Source organism: Nannizzia gypsea, genomic scaffold (genome assembly GCF_000150975.2).
Source record: "Nannizzia gypsea CBS 118893 supercont1.3 genomic scaffold, whole genome shotgun sequence".
NCBI lineage: Eukaryota > Fungi > Ascomycota > Eurotiomycetes > Onygenales > Arthrodermataceae > Nannizzia > Nannizzia gypsea.
The window spans coordinates 1,317,737-1,344,253 of record NW_003345199.1 but is presented as its reverse complement, the minus strand read 5'-3'; the positions used below and the strand labels follow the sequence as shown (position 1 = coordinate 1,344,253).

Sequence of the window (26,517 nt, the reverse complement as noted above, 5' to 3'; positions counted from 1 at the left end):
GAAAAAGCAGCAAAATAAAAAGTTTCAACGGCAGCTTTCATCATCAATCAACATTTCACACACATTCCGTCGTTCACGCTTTCAGCTCTTGTCCTCGTAAATCATGGCCATCGTGTTGCTACGGGTTAACTTTGACTCAAAACGCTGCGTAAACAAACATGGACATTCAACATCACGGTCATTGCGGTAACTTAGACAACGGGCAGCAGGTAGGCAAGCAGGCAGGCAAGCAAAACTAAAGTAGTCGATGGTAGATCAAGCAAACAAGCGCAGAACTGAGGCGAGCAATGGATTAGGGGATGGGAATATAGTAGGAGCTAAGCTTGGGGTAGAGAGATACAGTTAAAAACAACAAAGGACTGACGTGAAAGGAAAGAAGAAAGGCAGGCCATGAACTCCTTAGAAAAAAAGAGATACCCACAACACCGAAGGAGAAGATACCCATTTTGAAAGGCAAGAAAAGAAAAGGCAACGCCGGTCCAAAACGCCCGGAAAGAAAAAGGAAAGAGAAAAAGGAAACAGGAGAAGAAACTAGTCATCACGGGTCAATCATCCTAAGATATCGGGGCGATTAGGATGACAAGGGATCAGTTGGTTCAACGGGCTGCTCAGATTCCGCGGTGGCAAATGCCTCCTCAGGTTCACTTGAGCTCTCCCAGATCTTTATCTCGGTGGCGGATGTGTCCTTCTTGGCCGGCTCCTTAACTTGGCTCTTTGGAGCAGTGCAGTCAAGCGGAGCGGAGATCTTGGTCTTGGAGAGGGATTCTGACTGAACAACAGGCTTAGACTCTTGCTTTGTGGTGGTATCCAGGCACTTCTCGGTAGGGCCGACGGTAGGGTTCTGTTCAGCAGACGTGTCATCCTCGTCCTCGGGGATGATAACGATACCGTTAATATCTTCGCCTTCAGGGACGAAGGCCTTCACATCAAGTTCACCCAAAGGCGAACGAGGCTCATCTCCCATTTCTACATTCCTAGGGGCAGTGGCTGATGTCCGCTGGGTAGTAGAAGGTTCGTTGTTCCCACTAGCAGGGGGAGGAATGTTCTCCTTGCCTCTGTTTTCGCGTGCCTGCTTCTCTTCGTCGTCGCTGATGTCAAGAACGCAAGTCGAGTGCTCCATCAGGTTTGCCATCTCATCCTGTTCGGTGTCAGCATGAATTTCAAAGTCCCATGCCTTTGGGCGTCTTGTCTTTGCCGTGGTGGATGAGGCTGACTCGACAACTGGACGAGAGACGGTGAAGGTGCCATTGAGCGCATCGGCAATGGAAAAGGGCACCCGAGCCCATGCTACGCTTGTTCGTGGTGGGAGGGTCAACGCGGTAGAAGCCAAGGCTACCGCCGCCCAAAGGCCTTCACGCTCTTTGCCTTTGACTTTGGAGAACGGCCAGCTGGTGCTCTGAGAGGAGCAGAGAGAGGCGTCTGACCGCGAATTGGACGCGCAGGAGGGATGAATTCCGAGTTGCTGTTTCGCGCCTTTGCTGGTATCTTTATAGGCAAGGCTGGCTTGGTGAAGATGTGAATACTATTAGTGGTGATGGTGGTATCTTGGTGCACCTGGATGCCACCCTTGTTGCGCTTGGACGGAGAGCCCATGAGAAGAGGGTCGATATTCTCAGCGTCTGCTGTGTCTGACATGTCTAGTCGACGCTTCAATGACTTTGCCGTCGCGCCTGTTTAAAGGTAAGTCCCGCTTATCTTGATATGAATGAGGTAGTCAAGAGTTTCTCTTACCATTCTGTTGGTTTTTGATGCTGTTGGCTGTCCGCAGTCTTGCCTCACCAAGGACTGCAAAGGGCTGCCTCGCGGGAGACATTGGGTAGGATACTGCCGCCATATCTGCTATAGATGTTGGGATATCCTTCTCCGCACGTATATATGGAAATGTGTGACTATATATCGAAAGAGATGGTCGAGAGTTCTCAGGATGTCTTCACCGCAGGGCTTGGGAAGATGAAGATGTCTGGCGAGATGGGGAGAGAAGAGGCGCCTCAAGCAATATAGAGGGCGCCCGATCACTAATAGGCAGCCGGCCGACCGCGACCTATGACCTAAGTGACGCGGAACCCTGGCGATGGCACGTTTCAATAGGAGGGACAAGACTAAGACCCCCTCGTCGCGACCAGGGCGGTTCAGCAGGAGGTTGAGATGGCGCAGCGAGGGCGGACGAAAGGGGGAGAACCAGGACCCAGCACTGCTATCGTCATACGGGAGCACCCAGCAGTGAATCTCAGCCACTCGATACGTGCCGCTTCGTGAATTTCGTGACGATAAGGGCGGCAAAGCAGGAGATGCGAGATGCGATGCTGGTCGACGGAGATGCTTGATGGTGATACGACCAGAACGAAGTCGGAGGATTTTGTGGCGTTTATGCAGGTCAAAGCCACGAAGTCCCAAAATGGTTATAGTGGTTTTTCGCGACGCGACGCGACGTGACGATGGCGGTTAGACAGAGGCGACGATGAGGATTGAAGATGAAGATTAAACAATAATAATAATAAGACATGATGATAGATATTGCGACTCTTCTACTATATCAGTCGCTTTGCTTTCTCCGAACTGACCTATAACTAGTTGACTCCGGTGGTTTTGATACTATAGCTAGATGGACGACGCGTGGGAGCCACCAGGTGCCAGCTTGTCGCGACGTGAATCATTAATTGCTTGTTCGTGCGACAGTCAAAGGAGACAGGGGCTAGGAGAGATCTTGGTCCTGCTGCTGTCACTGTCGTACATTTAGCAAAGCTCATGCATAATCAAGAACTATTCAGCTAGGTACACAACCGACTCGTTGGTTGACAGATGCAGGTTCCAAGCTACCCCCTAACCTGCCGGCTCAGCATTAGTATCGCAAAGACGCTGCGTATACAGACACCGAAAGGCCATCTCCTTCAGTACCTAGGGCTTGTTGGACAATCAGGGCTCTTCGAAACAGCCATCCAGCCTCCATCGACAGCGTCGGGCCGATTATTTACTGTTCAAGCCACGGCAGGTAAACCTGACACAGTCGGATCGGAAATGAGCCAACTACGGCAGATTCATAACCGGGCTTCAGAGAGGCCGATACCGTACCAGCTCCAAATGTTCAATCCAATCTTGGTGCCAGACTCTATCTCCAGGCCTGCGTGTAGTGTTTCCAGATATCTCTCCCCGTTAGGCCGGATGTTTTCCCAGAAAACCGCATTACCGCTAATTGGCTTGAATGTAATACCGGTTCTCCCCGCTCTAGAGCCATCCAAGCCGCACTCGATGAATTCGCACCACCTTGGGTCGTCTGGCATTCGTAAGTTAGGAAAGTGAGTACCGCCGCCTGTGCAGTTTGCGTGAAGGAATATATTGAACGTCGATACCCTGTCTCCGCTCATCCCTTCGCCGAATGAGTCATAGTGATATTTGAAAAATCCATTGGTCTTATAGCGTTGCACCTGGAGTCTTTCAATGTTGATGTACGGAGACCAGCCCTGGAAGGCGAGCGCGCGCCTGCCGATGCACTGGACAGCGCTCACATCCCCAGGATACGCGACTTCGGACAAACGCTCTTTCTCGTTTACACCAGATCCTCCCGCATTGTACACACCGGAGGGTTCATAGTTGTGTTCACTGCCCACCGCGATTTGCGAGTCAGCATTTCCCTATCAATTTCTTTTTGGCAGATTTACGTTGTATAAGCTTACCTTGCTTTCAAAAGGGCATCTGTCTCCTCTTTGGAAACGAAGGAAGAGATGTAGGCAACAAATGGCTCCCGGCTTATTATATAGGCATTGTAAGAATGAGCTTCGCAGCTCGCTGATTCATCTGGTCGAAAAAATGGAATGTTTACGGTAGCTACTTCACGTGGGCCTCGTTAGACATTTGCATAGTAAGTCTTGAGATAAGAGGAAATACTTGCCTGACGCCTGTGAAAAACCGATTAGTAGTAGCAGCGGACCCGCGAGTATCTTAGTCCAAAACATCATGAATATAATAACACCGTGACTTACACCTTACCTTGGTCAGAGGGTTTTGCGTTCAAGTTATATATACGTCTAGCCCATAACTAAGCCAAAGGCTCGTTAACAAGCCGGCATTCCTTGCCGGGCTTAGCCATTGGTTGAAGCTCGCTATCTATTTCAAGATTTCGGCCTGGGGAAAACCCACACGCAAGCTCCATGTTGCTTGCTACACAGCGATCATAGATCTGCTGAAGATAACTGTTCGCTTGTTTAAGAGCAACCTGAAAATTGGGTGACAAGGAAAGGTCAAGCCACATAAAGCAAGTCCTAGTCCGGTAGCAGTTGCCCATAGGACCGATCTCTTACCGACTTCAAAAACAGTAATGAAGCAGGCGATTATCTTTTTAATGCCAGGCAAGATTCGAATCGATGCAAGCCATTATTATGCATCGATCCACGAGCAAGACATCATATGTACTACTATCCATGGACGCCAAGGACCAATATATGAGAGCCTGGTTTTTGCAACATCAGGGTGGATATCAAAAAACGAGCCCCTGTACACATTCGACAGATGTTGCCTCCCTCTATTCTTCTCAGCTAGAGACATCAGGCGAGAATATGTCATGTATGATGAACACGGTGTCAGCGACCTTGATCCTTCGTCCAAGTCATGCACTCGAAGTCAGTCGGTTTTTTACATCGAACAGAGTGATCTTCACTATTTCCAAGACTGGACGTCAAAACAAACTTCGCGCTAGTCCTAAAAAAGCATGGCTCCTAAGTATTTTCTTAGGAGGTTATCACGTGATATAGAACTTAGTGAGACCAGACGTCTAGCCTGGTTTTCACTTTTGATAGACCACGCACAAGTTTACGGTCTAATGAACAAGACGATGAGGTTCTACAAAATTCGAGAATTTAACTATCAACTACATGGCACAGCAGGCGAAGTTGCAGTTTGCTTGGGCTCGGATATTCATTGACTAGCCTGTCTAATGACATGAAACGGAAGGCATATTGAATACGGCGTCCCCCGCATATACTATTGGGTTATTGGCTCATTTGAAAGTCCACCGATACCATCCGAGCAAATTCCACAAGATGTGATCTACCATCTGATAATCTAGCACTGGAGCTGCTTCGTGCAGAATCCACCGGGTGGCGCACATCCCTTGGGGCTTCCATCAACTTTGAACACTGGCTCGGAGCCTGGGAAGACTTTGCTGCAGGCTGCTTGGCCTTTTGCAACATTGGCTGCTGAGACAGGGCATGGCGGTGGTGGTGGGCAGGCTGGCGCCGCTGGACAGGGTGGGCAATTGGCTGCCGGAGCAGGGGCGGGGGCTCGAGCTGGAGCTGGTCTTGGGATCGGGATGTTCAAAGGAATCCACATTTGAGCACTGCTAGAGCCCATAAGGGCAAAGGCAACAGTGAGGAGTGCGGTGAACTGCATTTTTCTTGGTAAGATATCTGTGCTAGGGAATAGATGGTTAGCCTGTCAAGCCCGGAATTGAGGGGGTTTGGTGGGATGGAAACACACCTTCACAAGTGGAAATCGATGGCTAATGATAATAGCTTTTGGCTGAGTGTTCTTTTGATGCGATGGGGAGATAAACAAGAACGAAACGTATCGATGGACAATGGCAGTTTTTATATCTTGCCATGGGCTAATCCATATTGCAGGATCGCCTTCTTCACACAACCCGAAAACGGGGAATCATCTACTGCTTGTTGAGATTTGCCCCATGATCTCATGGCAAACAAAGCGATCTGCATCTATCATCTCGAGATGCAAGATCCAAATAATAGATTGTGACAGCCCAGATCGTGGTCGTCATTGATCTTCAGCAGAGCCGGTCTTCGATCACCTTCCTCAGCCGAGAAGGAGGAGTAGGATATCAGGTTTTGGCAAAGTGCTCGATAATTGTTGCGAGCACAATTTCAAGCAACCAATAATGTGTCTCTACAAAGTAACGCAACACTTCCTGCTCAATGACTGAAGCTCAATCTGGAGACACAATATCCGCTACGGGATCGGCCAGTCCGATCTACGTTCCCGGCCACTCAGGATGTTACTCCTTCAGTTGGACCATATCTTTCCCATTATTCGGCTTGATATGCATAGATATGAATGGCATTGAGTTTCATGTTCTTGTTAGAGAATATCCTCTGCCAAACCGAACTTCGGATAACCGGCTTATCGAGGGCAGTAATTCCAATCGTCGCTTAGGTGGCGTAAACCTGAAAATTGGCACCCAACCCTGCTTCACGGTTATTATGCAAGCCTACACCTGCCGAAATATCTTCATGATGGCTATAAAAAGGCCCATGAGCAGGCAAGATTGGGCTGAAGAAGCGCACACCTGCACCTATTGATTATAACCATATATTACACTTTTTAAGCCCATTATCCTAAGCACCATGGTTCAATTGAAACTGAACGCAGGGGTCATCAATGGCGTTTGCGTCCTTTCGGCTCTCTTGAGCTATCATGGGATGGTCTATGCCCAGGGTGACGATTGGGATCTCCTCATGAAGGACCAAGGGTCTCAACCTGCCCCCGCTGTTCCTCCGCCATCAGGCTCTTCCGATCCATGGGATACGCTTGGTGGAGGAAGCGGAGGCAGCGGAGGCAGCGGAGGCACTTCAGGCAGTGGAAGTAGCGGCGGATCTGGCCCTCATTCAGGAACCGATCCCTGGGATACACTTAGCGGGGGAAGCGGAGGCAGCGGAGGCACTTCAGGCGGTGGAAGTAGCGGCGGATCTGGCCCTCATTCAGGAACTGATCCCTGGGATACACTCAGTGGGGGAAGCGGAGGCACTGGCGGTAGTGGCTCCAGCCCCGGGACCGGAACCGGAGGCTCTTCTACTGGAGGACCTTCTCTTGGACACACTACCTTCGAAACGACAACCGCGCCAAACTGCGATGCTGATAACGGAAAGGTCTACGAGGCCGCAGACGGCAGCTGGTTCAAGATCGAATGTGTGACTCACAACTGGTTCACCTCCACAAAAAACAGGGTGTCCTCGACCAGCTACCAGAACTGTGTTGATCAGTGCAGCTCCACCCCTGGCTGTGATGCTGTTAACTTCGAGAAAGCCAACGGCAACTGTGACCTTATGCAGGGCCCATATGACCCAAATGACCCAGCCACCAAAAACGTTCCTTGCCAAAACCATCACTTTGCCTATACCATTGATCCACCAACTTATCCCGCGCCCGTTCAGAAGAAGACCCTTTGCTCTGTGGAATGTCCCGACGCGGATGGTATGATCTATACCACCGACCATGGAGAGGTCTTCAAGATGACTTGTGGAATGAGACACGGTACCTCCCCCATTGGCGGAGCGATTGTGAACAGCTTGAAGGAGTGCATGGACGAGTGCTCCGCGGTTCTCCAGTGCCACAGCGTCGATTACCATCCCCGAACCAGAAAGTGTTACCAATCCAACCACCAGAGTGACCCAAGCATCCAAGCATCTGGTTTCGCAAGTGCCCACTCCCTCGGCTGTGCCAATGCCTGCAATGGTGGCTGTGGCGGTGGATGCTCTGGAACTTGCCAGAAGAAAGTCGTCACTTCCTCCGCATAAATAAATAGCGAGCAAGCAGTTGTACCCCATGTTCATAATGTATTCTCAAAGACGTTCTCCTTGCTGTCACCCCTAATGAAGCTTGGTTACCCATATATTATGACCTAGTTGGATCAAGGACATAGTCATTATAATGAGTCTGATAGCTAAACAATGCTATACTTACTTTGAAACTGTCTACTTCTCCATGTACTAGCAACTCGAGCATCTCTAAGCGATCACGTGCCACTATCAATCCTGCTATATCTAGACTTTGATTTCATCACTATCCCGCGGAGCCTATTTCTTAGTTTAGTATAGTAAATGGTCTACATAATGCTAAATTTCGTCCCTGAATGGGATGCTATCCATCGCCCCAGATTGCTGGACACATTTTGCAGAAGCCCTTGTCCCCCATCTAACAGCCTCCTCAGTCACCTTTCCGTGTCTATCCTTCCATTCATCTACTTCCAGACCCAAACAAGTCTTTCCCGTTGCCCTCCTCTGTTCTCTCCACTGTGCAATCTGAACAGAGTAACCACCAACGAACGTATCACCTGCGGCCGTGGTATCAACAACCTTTTCCACCTTCGAGGCCGGGACCTCATTGACAGATCTGAGCCACTTGCCCATGTCCTGCTGAGCAGCCTTACCAGGCTCAGCGGCACTGTACCAGACCCCCTTGGCTCCGAGTGTGACGATAACATACCGTACACCAAGAGCATGGAAGTGAATAGCAATTTTGTTTCTTCGGTCTTCTTGAGTGAGGCTATTATCCCGTAACTCCTTGGGCGCCATCAACTCACACTCCGTCTCGTTCATGATCAAATGGTCAACAGATGCGTACACGTCATCTGGTAGCCCGCCTTCGGGTGCTGGAGCAGGGTTGAATACGACCTCAACATCTCCCTTTTGAAGTTTTCTCTTAGCTGCCACCCCTCTCAGGATACCGATAACCGTATCAATTGGAATTTCCGCCTGTAGGACAATAATGTCTGGTAAGGGAGTTGATAGTGACTGCTGAATCACTTCATCCGTAGGTTTCATGCCAGTGTAGTTTGCATTTGGTGAAAACAGTATCCTATTCTCCCCAGCAGCAGAGGTATCAACAATAATCACAGCTACACCCGTATGTTCATCGTCTATCGTCCGTACTCGTTCTGTGCTAACGCCGGAGCTGGAGAGCGTCGGTTGTAGCAAAGTGCTGAAATGTGCGTCTAACCTGCCGACTGCGCCAACCATCTCGACGTTAGCCAGCACATCCGAGGGAGAGGATGAAGAAGGTCGGGATCGAGATAGGCGGCCACAGGCAACGGCTTGATTAGCTCCTTTGCCTCCTGGGCTGGTCGTGAAGGATGTTGCCGTCAGCGTCTCTCCAGGGCCGGGGAACCGAGGGGTCACGGAGACCATGTCCACGTTCAGCGAACCGATAACACGAATCGACGGAGCCATAGTGTATGTCGTTATAGTAGCCGCATCCAACTGATCTGTCTGTTTCTGCCTGTCGATGGAAATATTCGACTCGGTGTAGCAAGGTGGGGTTATCTATTATTTAACTAGTTAGTTTTAAATATTAGTTAACTATCCACGCGGTCAGACGTTGAAGTCGGTATCGGATTACCGAAGCAACGACAAACGCCGACGCTGACGGGTATAGATTGGCGCACAAGATGTATACACGGGTAGAAAGCTGCTCCTGGAGGTCGCTGTACATGTTTAACTGCCGTCTGCCGCCAGAGACGCGCGCTTGGCGCACGTCAGGCCACCTGCAAGAGCCTCAGAGTAAAGTAATAGCATCTAGATCCATGTTCTATAGTTATAGTTAGTTACCGACCAGCGGGGAAAGTTAGAGATGTTTATCTTAACCTGCCAGGGGCTGATATCGAGATGCCAGGTACCTGTTCCATTAAAATAAAAGCTGCCCGATGAGCAGTACTAACTAGAAGATGATACAATACGAATTAAAAAGGTGCTTTGTACAAGTCAGACCCGTCCGCCAGTGGCCGTTCCATAGGAGATGCTCACAAACCACGCCCCCGAGTACCAAAACCACAGGCAATCATAAACCGTCGTCAGTCATCAAGAGAGAAAGATAGAAAGAAATATTAGCCCTCATAGCCTTGCTTTCTCCCGTTTATTAAAATTCATGGCCTTCTTGATAGCCAAGTCGCTGACCTTGACAGCCTCCTCGAACTCATACGACAGCGCGTCTTCAAATGAGGGAGAGTTATACGCTGCGTGGTAGCATGCCTTCCGGTCCGCGTTCAAACATTCCTGTGGTACCGCTGCCAATGCGCGAGCCATTTTCATAGCTTCCTGGAAGGCGTCTCCCTTCGGGACCACTTTGGCTGCCAGTCCTATATGCAGGGCCTCAGTCGCGCCCACTGGCCGGCCCGTGAGAAGGATATCCAGTGCTCTGCCTAGGCCAATGATTTCCTGGAGCCGGACCGTACCGCCATCGAGCAAGGGCACACCAAAGCGTCGACTGAATATCCCGAAGATAGCGTCCTCTTCGACCACCCGGATGTCGGCTAGCAAACTTAGTTCCATTCCTCCAGCAACAGCATGGCCTGAGATAGCGCAAATGACGGGCTTCTCGATCTGCATTCGTCCCGGCCCTAGCGGTGCTTCGTTTCTGCCCTTTACTGGCTTAAAGTGTGTGCGAGTGATGCTGCTCTTGCCACCGTTATTGTGGCTGCTGCTGTTGGTGCCGTCGCTGCTCTCGGGTTTAGAGGCTGCATCCCTGCTCTCTGTCGGTTTATCCCATTTCCTGAGCTCACTGAGGTCAAAGCCAGAGCAAAAAGTGCCGCCAATGCCGTGGAAGACGCATATTTTCTGACTCGAGTCCCTTTCAAAGTCAAGAAAGGCTGCTCGTAATTTCGTGGCGGTTGGCGGATTGATGGCGTTTCTTCTGCCGGGTCTATTGATTCCGATGGTAGTGACGCCATCTGCTGTCTTCTCAACAACTATCGAGTTGGGCTCCGGGTCTGAGGAAGGCATTTCGGGCATATCTGATAATTAGTTATATTAATATGATTATTATTATGACAGTGTGTCAGATGTGTGGTAGAAGTCTGGTCAAGAGAGAAGTATTAGGCCAGGGAGGACGCCCGCATCACTTTAAGCAAAACAGGTCCTTTGTTATATACAAAAAAAATACAAGCCGAAATGTGCCACCTGGGGCTAACTAAACTGTCTGGGCCAACTCTTGCTCCTCTTTGCTTCCTTCACTTGTTCCCTCCCCCCTTGACCATGGACCTGGAAAGGCGCCAACCGAGTGATTTATCGATGAACAATGGGACTTCTTGCGCCGGTTTGAACCCTTGCATGGCGCGACCAGGCTAACCTTCACAGCCTACCCAACAGAGCTGCAGTGAGCCTTTTCTTTTTCCTTTTCTCCTTCATCCTAACTGCCTCTGCTCTGGCCTTTTCATGTTTTATTTTTTTCTGGACCTTTAAGTCCGAGGTTGGTGTCGACATTGAGCTTTAGCTTGCTAGGCGACAGAGTACATCGTAAATCCTCTCAGCCTTTGGTCATAAGAACAAAATCTCCTCGCCCAGCGGCCTCGTTTCATTTGACGTACCCCATTTTTTAGGTGCATATCATGGCCATCTTGGATGGGGTCGACCCAGCTTCGCTGCACACCCCCGGAGAGACAGACGGTCGAGAGCTACGACGGTCCCCATCCATCGACCGATAGGGAGAGACACCCAGAGCAAAAGCGCAAAACGCAGTCCCGAGTACCCCGTATAGCGAACTCCTCCGTCCTGGTCCGCACACATTTGGTCGATAACATGGCCAAGTTATTAATAGCTATCCGGTTTCCAACAAAGGGATCCTTGTTCCACCACGCTTGTCACAGCGAATAGTTTGCTACTTTCTGGCAGAGTACCGCGGCGCCTCTGCGGACCTGTAGTTAACTATGGACGGAGTAACTTGGCCCACCCGCCATCGTCCTCTGGGCTGATGATATCATTTCGGAATGCCTCGAATTTGCGTCTCTGTCCGCCTTCCCTTTGTATATGTCTGGGTATATACGACGCACAGTAGTTATACATATACGCGGTACATCCGTCGTGTTATCTGCCGCTGCGGGCTGTCTGATTCAGGCCATCCCGCGAATTTTGGGGATGTCACCAGGGATGCTGCTCTCATGCAAAGCGAACCACGTAGCTGATGCCTGCATGACCAGAGAACAGGCAGCCAACAGAGAGACAGACAGGCAGCGGGCGGGGGAAAATCTGGCTGATGCACCTCCAGCATTGGTTCTTTTTTTCATTCTCTTCGCATAAAGTCGACTTCTCACGCGGCGAGTCTTGCTGTTCCCCAGCTCGATGATTCGCGGACCAGACATGGAGCTCGGTGACTCGCTGTCTTTCTTTCTTTATTTGCTTCTTTCTCTTCCTGTCTTTTCTTTTCCATGGTTATATTAGCAAGCTAGTTAACGGCTCCGGTCGTTTTCCTGGGTCAGGCAAACAAAGCAGTCGGTTCCCGGTTTGCGCCTTGGGCGTGGTCGATGGGACATTTGAAACCCGACGCGCAGGACGGAGTAGGGACGGGGTAGTTAAGCAACTAGCAGGGCCAAGTCTAGGTGAGTACGTCAGACTTGGGCCTTCGGTCTTCCTTGCTATTATTTATTCGCTGTACGGAGTAACCCATGTTTGAATCGCCGCCGGGAGATTTTCCCGTCGCTGTAGTTGTTATAATTGCCTAGCTATAGTTCGTGTTGGAAGAAGCTGGCATCACAGGGATTCACGATAGAACCAGTCAATTAATAGAGATGTATTATTGCCATAGATATCGACGCCATCTTGTCCACATTCCAATTATCTGAACGCCTATCGTAAACACGTAAATCTAGATACAGAGTTTTCTTACATAGCCTATCGATGCAGCGTCAAAGCTTGCCGGTAAGGGCTCCGTCCTGCGGAATGCAAGAGAAAAACCAAGGCTCGGGCGCAGACGCCATCCGGGAGGCAAGCGGCACATATTCATCAGAGCCCTCGCTCTGGGAACAGTGGCGAAGGCGTACGGCTTGGGCACAAAGAACCGGGGTATGCTAGGGGTGAGGGGGTTTAATATTAATTAAACAGCAGTTTCATGCAATAAAAAGTCGTTAAGGCAAGGGTTGTATGTAGGCCCGGGGGTTCCCCCTAAGGCCCGCTTCTATAGATCTGACCCCCTCCTGCTCTGAACTGTATACTATCCCTTCGTTGCAGGACCAATAAGGCTCGATTTAATGCCTGCTCGTTATAGTTACGACCATCCACAAATTCGCGCCGCAGGGTGGCTAGGCTTGTAGTCCATCCAATAGGCAGTCGTCGTTTGAGTTCGTCTTCGATCTTGCTGACTTCTGCGGATAGTTCCTTGCTTGCCTGGCCATCCCCATGCACGGCAGCGTCCATGGTCGAGGCCAGGAACAGTCGTACAGCCTCATCGACATGCTCTTCCGTCGCTACGGGAGAAAGTGATAATTTGGCCAGGGATTCGGTGATACGTATCACGGCCTCAAGCTGACGTACTGTGATTGGTATAGACGACCTCGCATTAGCGTCAAGCTCAGCTTGATGCACCCTCTTACGAATGGAGACGAAGTGTGACGACAGTTTCTCCGAGGCTTCTGGAGAGAGTCTTGGAGCGCAACGGCTGTCGTTTGTGACCAGGATTAGCTGCTGAGCCGATCATGAGGGGCGCTGTGAAACCCCAGGATGGACCAGATGGTGGTAGGACCAGGTGGTGGTAGGAGAAGGGGGAAGGTACTTACGATTTACAGTAACTAATATACCTCTTCATCTTTTCAAGCGGTATTTCTGCCTCGGCTTGCTCCTCAATCCCTCGCCCTCCTTGGTGGATGCTTATGATATGTTTAGCCATGGTCTGGTCTCGCCCTCTCTCGTGTGCATCACGCACAATGAAAATCATATCGAATCGAGACAGGATGGTCGTCTGAAAGTCAATGTTCTCCCCGGCTGTTTTCATGTCGTCATATCGCCCAAACACGGGGTTGGCTGCAGCTAGGACTGATGTCCTAGCGTTCAAGATAGTCGTGATTCCTGCCTTGGCAATGGATATTGTCTGCTGCTCCATCGCTTCGTGGATCGCAACTCGATCCTCGTCCCTCATCTTGTCGAACTCGTCAATGCAGACAACGCCTCCATCAGCGAGCACCATCGCACCACCTTCCAGATAGAATTCGCGGGTGGTCGCATCACGCTGGACCGAGGCAGTAAGACCAGCGGCAGAGGATCCCTTACCGGATGTGTAGATGGCAATTGGCGATACTCTCTCCACAAACTTCAACAGCTGTGATTTGGCAGTACCCGGATCACCAAGAAGGAGAACATTGATATCACCACGTAGTTTCATGCCATCGGGCAGTATCTTCTTTGAACCGCCCATGAGCAGACATGCAATCGCCTTTTTAATATCTCGGTTACCGTAAATTGACGGTGCGATACAGTCAGTAAACACTTCATATAAATCAGGTCGTCTGCTCATCTCCAAGAACTCCTGCTCTTCCTCTTCGGTAAATACACCAGCCCCCTTGGCAGTCTGATCAACGTCACTCATGATACCAACTGCTCGGAGGTATGGATTCCTTATAGCGGGCGCTGAATCATTGGACTTTTTACCACCTTTCGCTTGGTAAATCGAGAACACGCCCATGATCGTACATCGTGTACCCGGAACCACCCGGTTGGCAAGGTATCTATCTGCGGAAATTAATATATGTCGTGGCAGCTCTCCCACTGGAACCTGGTCAGGGGCTTCCTGAAGCTTAATAATTTGTTGATCCACGAATTGGCACTTCTCGTGTACGATAAAGTAGGGATCAATGGGGCACTTGTCCTCGTTCGGTTGTCTCATTCTTTTGCATGTTCGTGGTAAAGTAAGGCCAGAGAACCCTCCCTCTACAACAATGTTATCGGGTTCCTGGCAGTGCCGGCATTGAATGTGGACAACTGTCGCTTTTGATGAAATGGTCGATGCACCAATAACTATCCCAGGTATGCGGACCAGGCTGGATACGTTCGAGGCATTGAGATCTCTTATAGAAATGAGAGATACACTCGAATGGAGAAGGAGCTGGTGCTCTGGCAGTTCGATGTCCCTCTGAGACGGATAGACGATCTTCTGTGTGCATTGCTTCAGGGCAGCTTCAAACTATAGAAACAAGTCGTGTAAGCACTGTCTAGTAATAATAAATCAGACTCGAAAACGTACTAAGGGAATCGTGTCTTGTGGATTAGTCGTAAGCCTGTGGGCAAGCTCTTCGTTATATGCGATCAAATGTGCGACATCGACATCGCACAAGTATCTGTTGACAAGGACATTTTGTCTGATTTGATCTCTATTTTTGAGTAGAGCAATTAGCATAAGTCCCTTATACCAGAGAACAAACAAGACTTACCGGTAGACGAAGGTATTATCGATCTGGAAAGCAAGGATAAATTCTCGTAGCTGGGCCTGGATGTTGCTTCTGGCTTCATCTGGCCCGTCGGTTTGCGGTTGCAGCACGCTCAGGGAATAAGGCGTCCTTCGATCCATTATCACGGCAATGTGTCAGAATATCAATTTTATAGACTGTCAACCTGTGCCAAATACGAGGATTGTGATGCTGCGAAGATATCACTTCGAAGCTGGTGAAATTGCTGTTCAGTGGGGCGTTTTGGAAGGCAAAAAAAATACTTGGGACGCGTCGCGCTTCTTCAACCGCGTAAAGTGGGTTTTAAACTTGCGCGGCTTGGCGGCGGCTAAACTAACTATAACTATTTGTACGGCATACTGTAAGGGGCGAGAGAAATGCATAGGAACAAGTTACAAAAGAGAGAAATGGACAAAAGTGGAGAGGCCACTAGGGACGAAATTTATTCTTAGTATATTATACAAAACGTTCTTCCAAGGTTGTTATTTCAGTTGGAGGAATGGATGTTCAGCGAGTTCACGCGCGGTTGCCCTTTCTTCTGGGAGCCAGGTGACCATCCTTTTTACAAAAGATAGGAATTTTTCCCTTTGCTCACTGTCTAGAGAAGGGGCCGTGTCATCAAACCTCCGATCTGGTATCAAATCTTCATGCAAAAAATTACCTAGAAGTTTGTCAGTTAATGTTTCGAATCTTATACAGGGTATTCAAGTACCATTATCATCAAAAAACGGGCCCCCAAAGTATTCTCTTGAGTTTCCACAAAGTTGCCCGTCTTCTCTCACTATGGGCTCTGGCCACTGGTATTCTGACGTTGACCGCGATCTCGCGACTAAGTCTGGGGGTGGTGGCCCAAGCAAAGCTATCATTTCTGCGAGATGCCCTTTAGCATTGTACTGCCCATTTGCATCATACACCAAGCGGAACAGCTCCTTGTTCTCAAAAATGTCCCAGAGCTAATACGTTGTCAGTGAATTTTCAAGAGATATGTGTGAAGGGAGATTTTATGGACACACAAGCACGCCGAGATTCCAGATGTCGGTACTCATTCCCCATCCGCAGCCTAGAATAACCTCAGGTGCGCGGTAGTGATCCGGTTGAATAGGTTGAATCATCAAATCGTCCTCGGAGTCAAACTTCACTGAGTGGCCAAAATCGACGATCTTAGGTATATTTCTCAGCTTTCGAAGTGGCCCAAAATCGTTGTGGCAGCGATAGACTGGTCGGCCCGTAGAATCAATCTTGTATTGCATTGGTGTATCATACAAGGAACCCATGAAGTCACCAAGCACTGCTGGATCTTCAAACGAGACCATGATGTTCTCGAGTTTTAAATCTATAAAAATGTGGTTAGGTATTAGCCAATAAATACTCTAACGACAATCAAGTTTGATATATCCTTACCAGTATGCACGACTTTACACTCTGTATGAAGGTAGTCCAATCCCACGAGGAGAAGCCGGACATATGTCTTGACGAGTGGGAGGGGAATAGCTTCATCTTTAAAGCGCCTCTTGAATAACCATAATGGCTCCCTCATGGGTTCATATGCCAAACACATATGTTTCCCCGCTGAGCTTGTGATTTCAAAACATTCGGAAGATGTCCTGAAAAGTGCGCGACCACGGTGTGACGGATTTGCCCTGAAGATGTGGTTCTCGATCCCGCATTCGTCGTCGATTGGCTGGTTCGCGTTTGTTATTTTCAGTGCCACAACACCCTCTGGTTCATACTGGTATCTGCATAATATGTTAACGAGGAATGATTTTCATAACTCCGATAAAAGATAAACGCTAATACCCTCGCATGTCACGGGCAAACCACACAGTTGATGAAACTCCCCAGCCAACTTTCACGAGGATTTGATAGCGATTGTCGAGTACATCTCCGGGCCTAGCTGGATAGAACTTATTAGGGTTATAGCCAGGGCAGATTTCCTCGTCAACAAGCTCGTTAGCGGCTAAAAGAGGATTTGTAGGGGGAATAGGTAGAGGTTTCCTGCGAAGACATGAGAACGAGCGTGTTATTGCACGCTTTAGGGACTTCATAGTAAAACGGGCTAAGCATGAAGACTGGGGTCTTGCGAATCTCCCGTAGAATCAGATGTCTCCGTTTTGTTAAGTAAGATGAATATGAACACAGCGGAAAAGTAGCAGCACCTTCATAAACAATTCTGGGGCGGTCTTTTCACGTGATATGAGCTACGCGCCTGGCTCATGGTCCGAAGAATGAACGACCCACCCGCCAACCAGCGTCTTAGTTAAATATCTGTCAGAAGTACCTACTGTACCTCATTCTGCTGTTGCTAACTAAGCAGCGTTGCTTTTAGTTTAACAATATCCAAACTCCTTTAGCGCCAGCACACTTCTAACATTTTTCTTCCTCCCCTTCTGCGTGTACTAGAACAATCATATAACCCTCTGACTTATTAGTGGTCGGTATCGGCTAATAGAAGGATACGACTCCAAGCAAAATCGCGGAGCTAACTAACTAACTAATAAAAAAACAGCGCTCTATCTTCGTTGGCTTTTTTCCAAACTCCGCATTTGCATGCCATTTTCTTCAAAAGTTAATTTCAACTTTAGCGCTGACATTCTAGGCTCATAACGCTACAAAGGGGCCTGATAGTTCCTTCTTAATGCTTTTTATATTCATATTCCTTACTGCAAACTGCACAAAATACCCATAGCATACAACACTGATTTGACCATGTTATCCACCTCGGTCGTTCCAACCTCATTTCGAACAGGATTATGGTTTAACCCTCAAAGGTGCCTGATCAAGGGCTCCAGGCCGTTATACTCAAGCGCACCAGCCCCCATGCATACCTCTATATCTCATCACTTCTTGGTTGGCTTCGAGCTGGATTGTTTCGTATTGGCATTCGTAGTCATAGGACTTTCTGGGGCAATCACGGGAGCTCTGGGGTGTGGAGAGAGCTTTACGCCTTGGTATTTCTTCTTGGAGAATTTAATATACCCGTTAGGATAAACATGTGCCGACGTGACCCGGGTTCCCGTGCTGTTATATAGTTCAACACTTCCGTGCCAGACGTCACCAGTTTTGGGAGTACAATGAGGATTCCCACTGCAAAACGTTAGTTAGCTTGGAAGTTATGTAGGAGCTTGCATGCAGATAACATTACTTTACACGGGCACTAACGACACCCTCAAGACCCGGAACATGGTCGACACTCTCTTCGGTTTGCTCGGTTACCCAGGTGACATCCGTTGTCGTTCCGTTTAACGTCCATGTGAGTTTCCTCATCAACTTGGCAGTGGTTGAGAAAGGCCTGGACGCTAGCTTCGATGCCATTTTTGGGTAGGAGGTCAGAAGAGAAAGGCAATATTTGAATGGGGTGCAAACTTCTTGTGATAGATGGCAAGTAGATTGGATTGGAATATGGTTAATAAGAACTGGAAATGGTGACCTGACTGAGTCCTTATATACCCCAACCCCCCCCTGATTTTAATACTATGGTTTAATGGCCATGGCGACTACTATATCACCTAACCGCTGGCCCCCATCCATAGTGTCGTCTCTAACAGGAGTTTGCATATGCATGATATACTTATATACACCAATGATAACAATGCTTCTTCATAAGCGCTAAATCGCATCAATAATTAACAATAGCATGCAGCGGACGTATAAAATGGGAACGCATTTGGGCCAACCAATGTATGCTTTACATGTTATAATGACACGAGATACGTTTTAAACCAATAGCTTTGAAGATTTGCAAATATCATATATCCCAAGAAACTTATGCAGCTGCATCCTTTTGGTTTTGGGTTGTGGTTGTTATTGTTGGGGAGTGGGATTGTGCTATATATGAATACAAGCATTACATTTTTCATAGCCAAAGTGCATATTCAATCAGCACAGCTGTCTCCGTAACAAGCTGCGATGGATAGATATAAATAAGTTATCAAACTGTTTTATCCTTTCCAAGGACGGCGCTTAGAATGCCAAGTAGTTAAGTAACTAACTGCCAAACGGTTGAGCCAAGAAGGCGGGCCCGCGCTGATTGGCGCAGGAGGCTTGTTGTTATTAATACTAACTTGGTAGTTAGTTGACAATCTACGCTTTTCGGCGCCAACTAAGAGTACTTGGTGCGAAGTAAGCTACTTACCTAGATATTCACCTTGGTGGGCAACCATTGATAGGTGTTGCAGTGCTGCTGCTATTAATATTGTTGGCGGGGTATTGGAAGACGACCTAGAGAATAACGTGTGGAAAGGGATTATACATACTATGAATTGTCTATTAACCGCTCAGAAACATATTTATACATATACCACTTCAAAAGTAACTCTGGATCCACTTATCCTGTTCAAGCTCTTTGGCAGATCTGCGGTCCTCTGGCTGCCACTGGAGCATTCTTCGTACCATACGTAAAAAGGCCAGTTTTTCCTCTCCTTCGAAAGTAGATTCTCTTTCCTCAAGCTGAACACGGTTGAGAAGAGGTATTCCGGCGCAGAATTCACCTAGAACGCAAGTTGGTTATGACTGTCTAGCCAGCGAACACGAGAGAAAACAGAAAAAACAGAACATACCTTCGGCAGAAAAGAATTTACTTCTTAGGTTCCCTCGCGTAAGCAAAGGAGGCGGCGGGGGACCTAGAAGCCTAATCATCTCAGAAAGATGAGCTCGACTCCGATAGGTTTGGAACTCTGGGTCGTGGCCGGTAAATAAAGACTCGCCCTCAAAAATGTCCCAAATCTAGATGACGAGGTTAGTTTGCGGACTGTTTTAGATGGGCTTTCTGTCCTACCATGCATCCTGTATTCCATATGTCCACACTATAGGTCCATGGAGCTTCTAAGATCACCTCTGGGGCCCGGTAGATATTAGGTTGAATATATTCGGAGTGTTCTATGTCACCGGGTATGGCCGAACCAAAGTCACATAGGACAGGGGGTCCCAATGCTTTGGGTATTCCTAGTTCCCTCGATAGATAGATAATCCTTCCATCTAACTCCTTCCTTGGAGATGGAGTTTGAAGCTCCGCTTCTTCAAAATCTCTGAAAATTGAATCATCAGCGGTACCAAACATGATATTGTCGGCCTTGATATCTAAGTCATTCAAAATATGAGCGTTATGGTCGGGGGTATTATATGGGTGAATGAATCCCCACCAGCATGTATAATATGACATTCAGTATGCAAATAGTCCAACGCCGAAAACAACCGCTGAAGCACCAATGCTAAAAGTAGCGGAGGTAGTCTTCGTACTGGATTGCGATGAAGAAAGGTCAACAAATTTTCCTATAATGGTGGGTGTACCAAGCATCTGTGCTTTTCTTCAGGTCCGTTGATATCAAATGAATCAATCAGTGACCTGACTGCTTGATGGCCGGGATGGGATCGTGAGCCTTTTTCTATCCGCTTGTACATCCGGAGCTCGTCATCTAATCGCTGACCCATTGAGGTAGATGTTATGAAGATTTTAAGGGTAACATAACGCCGGCGACTGCAGGTATAGCATGTTGTCTGCAGCTCGTCGTCATTACAGACTTTCAATAGTGCCGTGTCTAGCTTCCTCCACCCAAAAAGACCTGGACGTTGCTCCGTACCCTAGCTTTCCCACGACCTGATATCTCCTTTCAATATCTTCTCCTATTCGGGTTGGATAATACCGAGAAGTAATGTAGTCTGGGATAGTCTCTTCTTCAATTTTCTGGCTTGCAGGTATCCGCGTGAAACTTGAATTCGAGAACTCCAGAGGTTTCCATGATAAGCTAAAGCGTGACAAACGTCGGAGAAACGAAGGTACCATGAGATCAAGTAAAAAGATCGAGCTAATTTTGGAGTCTTTTAAGTGGAAAGATTATTGTAAAAAGCAGATAAACATAAACCTATGTCCGTGCTATAGGAATAACTGCTGTCAATTCATTGTAGGCGCCAGATCATTAGTTAAATATTCCGATTAGCCTTACGTTCTTCACGCGTAGACTTCAGGCCTTAAAGGTTTTTAAAACCTCCATTCCCCGTATGGTACTCAGGTACGGAGTCCAGATGCCAAATTGATGGACTTTGGCTGGGAAAGCGCTTAAATATTCCCATATGCCAAGAGAATAGTCAAAAGGAGACTAGATGCCAAGAAGGTCCCGTTCCCCAGACCAGAAGCGGGTTGGTCTAAGCTTCCAGGCCAAAAGAAAACGCCTGACGGAGTGACAACCTTGGAATCATCACACTGCTACAGGTTACAGTACTCCCTCTACATACAACATAAATATCTCGTCCTTTTCTTCCGGCTCTCTGCCCCTGCCGGCTGTATAGCAAAGTGATCTTTTAGACCTGGCCTCCCCGAATGCTCCAAACTCCTGTCCGCCGGTTTCGAGGACATGCCGTCATGATAGCAAGGCCCTAATTGCTGCCACTGAACTACGGAGCCTCACATGGTCCCCGGGTCCGACATGACCTCACCAGACTCCAGGAGGTCTGTGGACAGCTTGCCCTTATCGTCTCCAAAATCCGCCGTGTCTCAGCAGATTCCCTTCCCACAAGCGGATAACGGCAGCAAACCCATATCACGGCACCGGTTCGGCTCCCGCAGGAGCTCTAATGCCAGCTCTATCACAAGTTTGGGATCGGCATTCCACCCACCGTTACTACAACAGCATCAGCAGCATGGGCCAATAGCAGAGTCCGGCCAAAATGGTAGGATTTCTTGTATCTACTATTTCGCTAGGCTATGTTCTGGTGATGGCTAACGGTTTTCTTCATTGACAGCCATTTCAACCCTCCTTCAGCCTCCGATTGTCCGCACTGGACTTCTCCCTCACACTTCTGCTCCGCCCAGTGGCTATAAACCACCCTCGGCCCGCGACATACCTCCAGTTACTTTGACGAATATCCCACATGTTGATTCTGCGTCCTTCCAACCCTATCTGCTTCAGGTTGGCTCGCTGTACGATGCCTTACATCACGCAAAGGAGAATGGGGACCAGGACCTGAGTATCATTAGGAGAAATACACCGTCCTTAGCGTCACCGGAACTCGACCAGATGCTTAACAAGGCATTTGATGGGCGGCAATCGGGGTCTCTTTCATCTTCTCCTCTAGATCCGTCTACGCAGCGCTCTCGACCCTCATCGAGCCACAGGTCGGCACTCTCACCAACACCATTGTCTACAATACCAAATATTTACTTCGACGAGAATTTCCAACTTGAAAACCCGAGGACATTTGATATAGTGTCAGAGAGATCGGAGGTTATTAGTTCTCCAAAAAGCCCCGGACGAACTGGTTCAGATGAGTTAGCCTCTGAAAGACGGCCTAGCAGAAAAGCACTTGCTACAAATGCAATACTACAGGAGAAACTCTCTTGGTATCTGGATACAGTGGAAATACATCTTCTTTCGTCAATATCCACGGCCTCAAAGTCCTTTTTCTCTGCACTAGGCTCCCTTAGGGATCTCCATACCGAAGCTGCTACCTCCGTGAATAACATTAGGGTGCTACGTGAAGACTTGGCAAAGTTGGATGTTGATATGGCCCAGGGAGGATTGAAGGTGGTCAAGCTTCAACGCCGACGTGAAAATGTGAGGAAGCTAGCGGACGCTGTTTGCCAATTACAGGAAGTCATTTCATCAGTTTCAAAATGTGAGAAGCTTATTGATAGTGGTGACCTTGAAGATGCTATCGACGAGCTGGACGATGCCGAGAGGCTCCTGGTTGGAGAACGGCCGACAAAGCCGCGCCAATACCTTACAGACACAGACATGATTATAGATCTCCGGGGCGTCGATGCGCTTGATCGAGCATCGGATGATTTTGCCCAGCTCCGATCCTACATAGGAGCTGGGTATGAAAACAGGTTCCTAACCATTCTTTTGGACGACCTCCGCCGGCATGTTGAAAGCTCTTCTCCCGAAGCGACATTACTTCGACTCGGCATAGCTTTCCAGAGATCTCGTCGTGGCCAACGGAACACTATGTCCAGTATGCCAGCATTTTTGACCGTTGATAATGAGATGCGGTCAAGGCTTCAGAGAGAGCTTTCCGGCTTAGGTCGAGCTCGCTATACAATGACGGGTGCCACGTCTTTCAAAAATGCGGTTCTTCGGGAAATGAAAAACATAATTCGCCGGCATCTTCCTAGTTCAACGGACGAGGATAATGAATCTATCATGTCTGCTTCAACACACGGGGGGCGACAACTGAACCAGCAGGAGAAATCATCTATCCTTGCGCGTAACCTCCGTTCATTGGGTGCAGATGACGCCTTTTCAATGCTCACCACCATATACACTGGCATCAGCGAGGCACTTAGAAGGCTCAGTGTCCAAGTGAAAGTCTTACTTGATATCACAAGCAACCTGGGGAATTCGTCAACATCTGTACAATCACCTTCTAGAAGTCAAAGCTCGCAAAGTTTGGATACCATGGCCAATGTTCCATCACCAAACACCCTGGCCAGAGATGAGATCCTCCAAGTTCTAGATATGTCAAGCTTACTTGGCCAAGCCGTGGATATAGTCCAGTCGCAAATTGTGAAGGTATTAAAGGTTCGAGGTGGACAGATCGAATTTTTCTCCCTCGAACAGTTTCTCCAATACTTTACTCTAAATAGGCTCTTTGCTGAAGAATGCGAGGCCATCTCGGGCAGAAGTGGCACTACCCTTAAAACCGTGGTCGACACTCAGATAAAGAACTATATGTCTAGTTTCGGGGATGCCTGGAAACACCGTATTGTCCAGGTCCTGGATCAGGATAAATGGGATGCCAAAGATTTCGGCGATCGTGAAGACACCCTCCTATCCCGTGTGCTTGATGCAAGTACACACGATGCAGAGGTGTGGAATGCATCGTCCAGAATCTGGGATACAGGTGAAAATGACTTGGAGCAAGCGACAGAAACCAAGGAAGCACCATTGAACGGTTCAGGGGCTAAAAAAGAGCGTGTCAGGAATGCAACTATTGACGAACAGAAATTTATTCTCCCAGAGTCTGCATTTTTAATATTACAAGCCACCGAAGAGTTTCAGCACTTTATGGCCGGTATACCAAATGTGGTTCCTGATATTGCCCCTAGTCTACTTGAGTGTCTCAAGTTATTTAATTCAAGGACCTCACAATTGATCCTCGGTGCTGGAGCAACAAAAAGTGCAGGTTTGAAAAATATTACCACTAAACACCTCGCTCTTGCGTCTCAATCTCTGAGCTTCATAATTGCTCTTATCCCTTACATTAGGGAGTTTATTCGCCGGCATTGTCCGTCCACTCCTGTCATGGGTGAATTCGATAAAGTCAAAAGGCTTTATCAAGAACACCAGTCTGGAATCCATGAGAAACTCGTTGATATCATGAATTCCCGCTCGTCTATTCGTGTTACTTCTATGAAAAAGATGGACTGGGAAGGAGAATCGAATACTATTAGCCCTTACATGGAAATTTTGGCAAAAGAGACCGGAACTTTACACCGAGTTTTATCGAAACACCTACCGGACACTACTGTAGCGATGATCATGGGACCCGTTTTTGCAAGTTATAAGGATCAATGGACTGATGCCTTCCAACAGGCACCGTTAAAGTCGGAAAGAGCTAGGCAAAGGTATGGTAGCTTAATATTGTAGCTCAAGACGATAATCCGCTAACCAATCACACAGGATGCTGTCTGATGTCCAGTTTCTCCGATCTACACTAGAGAAACTTGATGGTGGAAATGAGCTTATAAGCCACCTTACTTCAGTTATTGAAGCAAAGCACGTTGCTGCTAGTCCATCATCCCCGGTTCCTAACTCCGGATCACCCGCCGTCCCCAGCCGTGATACATCAACCTCACCGAGTACCGGCGAGAGAAACGATTCAAATGACTCCTAAAACATGCCTGTTACTACTATTTCTATCTTTGTTACGGATTATTAACATTTTACTGGCTCTCTTTTACCTAACTGAGCGACGGATTTAGATGACTTATACACCTGGAGGACTTCAATGCTTATACACTTCTTCCCCTGCCATTTATCTTTACCGGCGCAACCACCTTAGTGGCTCTTCTGTCCTCTTTTGGCGCTGTCTTTTCACTTACTCCAGCTTTATCTTCCATCTTTGATATTTTAACGCTGTGATCATGTATAATATTGAATGGTTCAATGTTTATTCCGTCTTTGCTGGGTTATAATTTGCCACTGTTTACTTGCCAGATCTGCCTTCCTCCTCTTGACCTCCTTCCCTGCCATGAGAAAGCAGAAGCTGCATGGAAACGATTCATGCCTTTATTTATTTTATACTGCGAGAGCATGTAGGTAGACTCCTACATGGTCAGAAATGACTATCAGACGCTCGTTATATTTCAACCTATACATTACTCTCGTTAATGTCTGCTCCCAGTCGGGCCAACGTTCGCTACCTACTGTTCGTTTTATCTATCTGGAATACCCCTGGTCAACGAAAAGAAGCTCCTCATGTCTTCGCTATCGGATTTCGACTCGGCTTATATGATGGCCTCTCTGGGCTTCCGCAGGTGCATCCTCAGACGTCCTGTCAACCAAAAGACCGTTCTCTGGGCTATCCGCGCATCCGAATCTATCCTTAAGCATGACATTTCCCCTTCCATGCGACAAGCCATAAGTGAGGTTGCCTCCCATGCTCAAAAATGGATGGAGACCGGTGATGCCTCGCCGGCGGAACACAGCACCATATCCAACTTCATAACCCAGGTTGACACCTATTTCACGATATGCCATCCGGAAATCCACATGATTGAAAAGGTCTCGCGCATTGCACGGAAGGCTGCGCAGCTTACGGACAAAAACCCCAGCCTCTCCCATCTTTATTCTATGTTGTTTGAATATATGGATGTGATGGTGCCTATTTCAAGAATCCTAAAATGCACAGAATGCTTCGGTCCAGACGCATATAGCGCTAGCCTGCCAATAAAGGATGATAGTATGTTTTGGATAAGAGTCAAGCAGGGACTGTTATTCAACGAGAGCACCAGACAATGGCTTCCCTTAAACTACATTCCGCTGGGCAACCATCAGATATCCGATGAACCAACAATCAAGGATTGTCGTCGCATCAGGGCATGGCTTCTCCGAGCATGCTATATTGTGGGCTGGGACATTAAGGATATAGAGTGGCAGATAATCAACTACTCTACTTTCCTTGAAACCCCTTGCGGCCCCAGGATGCTCTTTCGCACCGGTAGATGGTCTCATCTTGCAATGCACACTGTGCGAACACGGAAACACCTTTCGTTGCTCAATTATACCTCTGGGTCGTTCCAAGGATTTGTAGAGATTGGCCCCTACGCAAGTCGGATCATTGACTTGGTAGAGAAGAAGTGGTTCAGTTCATTGAGTGATACGGGGGAATGCGAGTTCAGCGATGCTGTACTGTCTATGGATACAGCCTGGCAGAAGGAAGATAAATCCACCACCGCTATGTGCAAGAATTTTCGACAGATGCAACTGTTTGACCATTCCCAACTGATCATTACCGAACCGCTCATGCGCTCATGCCCTTTTGGATATGGCACCAAGAACGAGTCTCTCAGAAAGCTAATAAAAGATGACGAGTCTGATGAAGACGAAGCCATGCTTAATTAAGTAGCAGCCATGAGGATTCTGGCCAGTGGGCGA

The 26,517-nt window shown here is 48.2% G+C and overlaps 12 protein-coding genes across 12 annotated transcripts; 3 read left to right on the top strand and 9 right to left on the bottom strand.

The window, feature by feature from the left end:
- Positions 1-571: 571 nt before the first annotated feature.
- MGYG_03923 (hypothetical protein) lies at positions 572-1,834 on the bottom strand (the record flags this gene model as incomplete). The annotated part of the gene is made up of 3 exons (XM_003173702.1): positions 572-1,485; positions 1,524-1,670; positions 1,732-1,834. The coding sequence occupies 3 exons, from the start codon at positions 1,832-1,834 to the stop codon at positions 572-574; spliced, it is 1,164 nt and encodes a 387-aa protein (XP_003173750.1).
- A 1,201-nt stretch (positions 1,835-3,035) lies between these two features.
- MGYG_03922 (oxidoreductase) lies at positions 3,036-3,950 on the bottom strand (the record flags this gene model as incomplete). The annotated part of the gene is made up of 3 exons (XM_003173701.1): positions 3,036-3,597; positions 3,672-3,743; positions 3,883-3,950. The coding sequence occupies 3 exons, from the start codon at positions 3,948-3,950 to the stop codon at positions 3,036-3,038; spliced, it is 702 nt and encodes a 233-aa protein (XP_003173749.1).
- Positions 3,951-5,055: 1,105 nt separating this feature from the next.
- MGYG_03921 (hypothetical protein) lies at positions 5,056-5,382 on the bottom strand (the record flags this gene model as incomplete). Its single annotated transcript, XM_003173700.1, has 1 exon — positions 5,056-5,382. The coding sequence occupies one exon, from the start codon at positions 5,380-5,382 to the stop codon at positions 5,056-5,058; it is 327 nt and encodes a 108-aa protein (XP_003173748.1).
- A 968-nt stretch (positions 5,383-6,350) lies between these two features.
- MGYG_03920 (hypothetical protein) lies at positions 6,351-7,520 on the top strand (the record flags this gene model as incomplete). Its single annotated transcript, XM_003173699.1, has 1 exon — positions 6,351-7,520. The coding sequence occupies one exon, from the start codon at positions 6,351-6,353 to the stop codon at positions 7,518-7,520; it is 1,170 nt and encodes a 389-aa protein (XP_003173747.1).
- A 318-nt stretch (positions 7,521-7,838) lies between these two features.
- Positions 7,839-8,951, bottom strand: MGYG_03919 (ribokinase; the record flags this gene model as incomplete). The annotated part of the gene is made up of 1 exon (XM_003173698.1): positions 7,839-8,951. The coding sequence occupies one exon, from the start codon at positions 8,949-8,951 to the stop codon at positions 7,839-7,841; it is 1,113 nt and encodes a 370-aa protein (XP_003173746.1).
- A 660-nt stretch (positions 8,952-9,611) lies between these two features.
- Positions 9,612-10,499, bottom strand: MGYG_03918 (carnitinyl-CoA dehydratase; the record flags this gene model as incomplete). Its single annotated transcript, XM_003173697.1, has 1 exon — positions 9,612-10,499. One exon carries the CDS (start codon positions 10,497-10,499, stop codon positions 9,612-9,614), a length of 888 nt encoding a protein of 295 aa, XP_003173745.1.
- A 2,154-nt stretch (positions 10,500-12,653) lies between these two features.
- Positions 12,654-15,048, bottom strand: MGYG_03917 (DNA replication licensing factor mcm5; the record flags this gene model as incomplete). Its single annotated transcript, XM_003173696.1, has 4 exons — positions 12,654-13,146; positions 13,265-14,664; positions 14,725-14,851; positions 14,912-15,048. 4 exons carry the CDS (start codon positions 15,046-15,048, stop codon positions 12,654-12,656), a joined length of 2,157 nt encoding a protein of 718 aa, XP_003173744.1.
- A 360-nt stretch (positions 15,049-15,408) lies between these two features.
- On the bottom strand, positions 15,409-16,971 carry MGYG_03916 (CMGC protein kinase; the record flags this gene model as incomplete). The annotated part of the gene is made up of 5 exons (XM_003173695.1): positions 15,409-15,587; positions 15,639-15,879; positions 15,940-16,259; positions 16,328-16,662; positions 16,724-16,971. 5 exons carry the CDS (start codon positions 16,969-16,971, stop codon positions 15,409-15,411), a joined length of 1,323 nt encoding a protein of 440 aa, XP_003173743.1.
- Positions 16,972-17,763: 792 nt separating this feature from the next.
- MGYG_03915 (hypothetical protein) lies at positions 17,764-18,238 on the bottom strand (the record flags this gene model as incomplete). The annotated part of the gene is made up of 2 exons (XM_003173694.1): positions 17,764-18,010; positions 18,069-18,238. The coding sequence occupies 2 exons, from the start codon at positions 18,236-18,238 to the stop codon at positions 17,764-17,766; spliced, it is 417 nt and encodes a 138-aa protein (XP_003173742.1).
- An 812-nt stretch (positions 18,239-19,050) lies between these two features.
- On the bottom strand, positions 19,051-20,705 carry MGYG_03914 (CMGC/CLK protein kinase; the record flags this gene model as incomplete). Its single annotated transcript, XM_003173693.1, has 7 exons — positions 19,051-19,189; positions 19,251-19,413; positions 19,453-19,648; positions 19,701-19,994; positions 20,094-20,219; positions 20,273-20,425; positions 20,466-20,705. 7 exons carry the CDS (start codon positions 20,703-20,705, stop codon positions 19,051-19,053), a joined length of 1,311 nt encoding a protein of 436 aa, XP_003173741.1.
- Positions 20,706-21,345: 640 nt separating this feature from the next.
- MGYG_03913 (hypothetical protein) lies at positions 21,346-24,754 on the top strand (the record flags this gene model as incomplete). Its single annotated transcript, XM_003173692.1, has 3 exons — positions 21,346-21,589; positions 21,662-24,485; positions 24,541-24,754. 3 exons carry the CDS (start codon positions 21,346-21,348, stop codon positions 24,752-24,754), a joined length of 3,282 nt encoding a protein of 1,093 aa, XP_003173740.1.
- A 584-nt stretch (positions 24,755-25,338) lies between these two features.
- MGYG_03912 (hypothetical protein) lies at positions 25,339-26,484 on the top strand (the record flags this gene model as incomplete). Its single annotated transcript, XM_003173691.1, has 1 exon — positions 25,339-26,484. One exon carries the CDS (start codon positions 25,339-25,341, stop codon positions 26,482-26,484), a length of 1,146 nt encoding a protein of 381 aa, XP_003173739.1.
- Between the last annotated feature and the right edge of the window lie 33 nt (positions 26,485-26,517).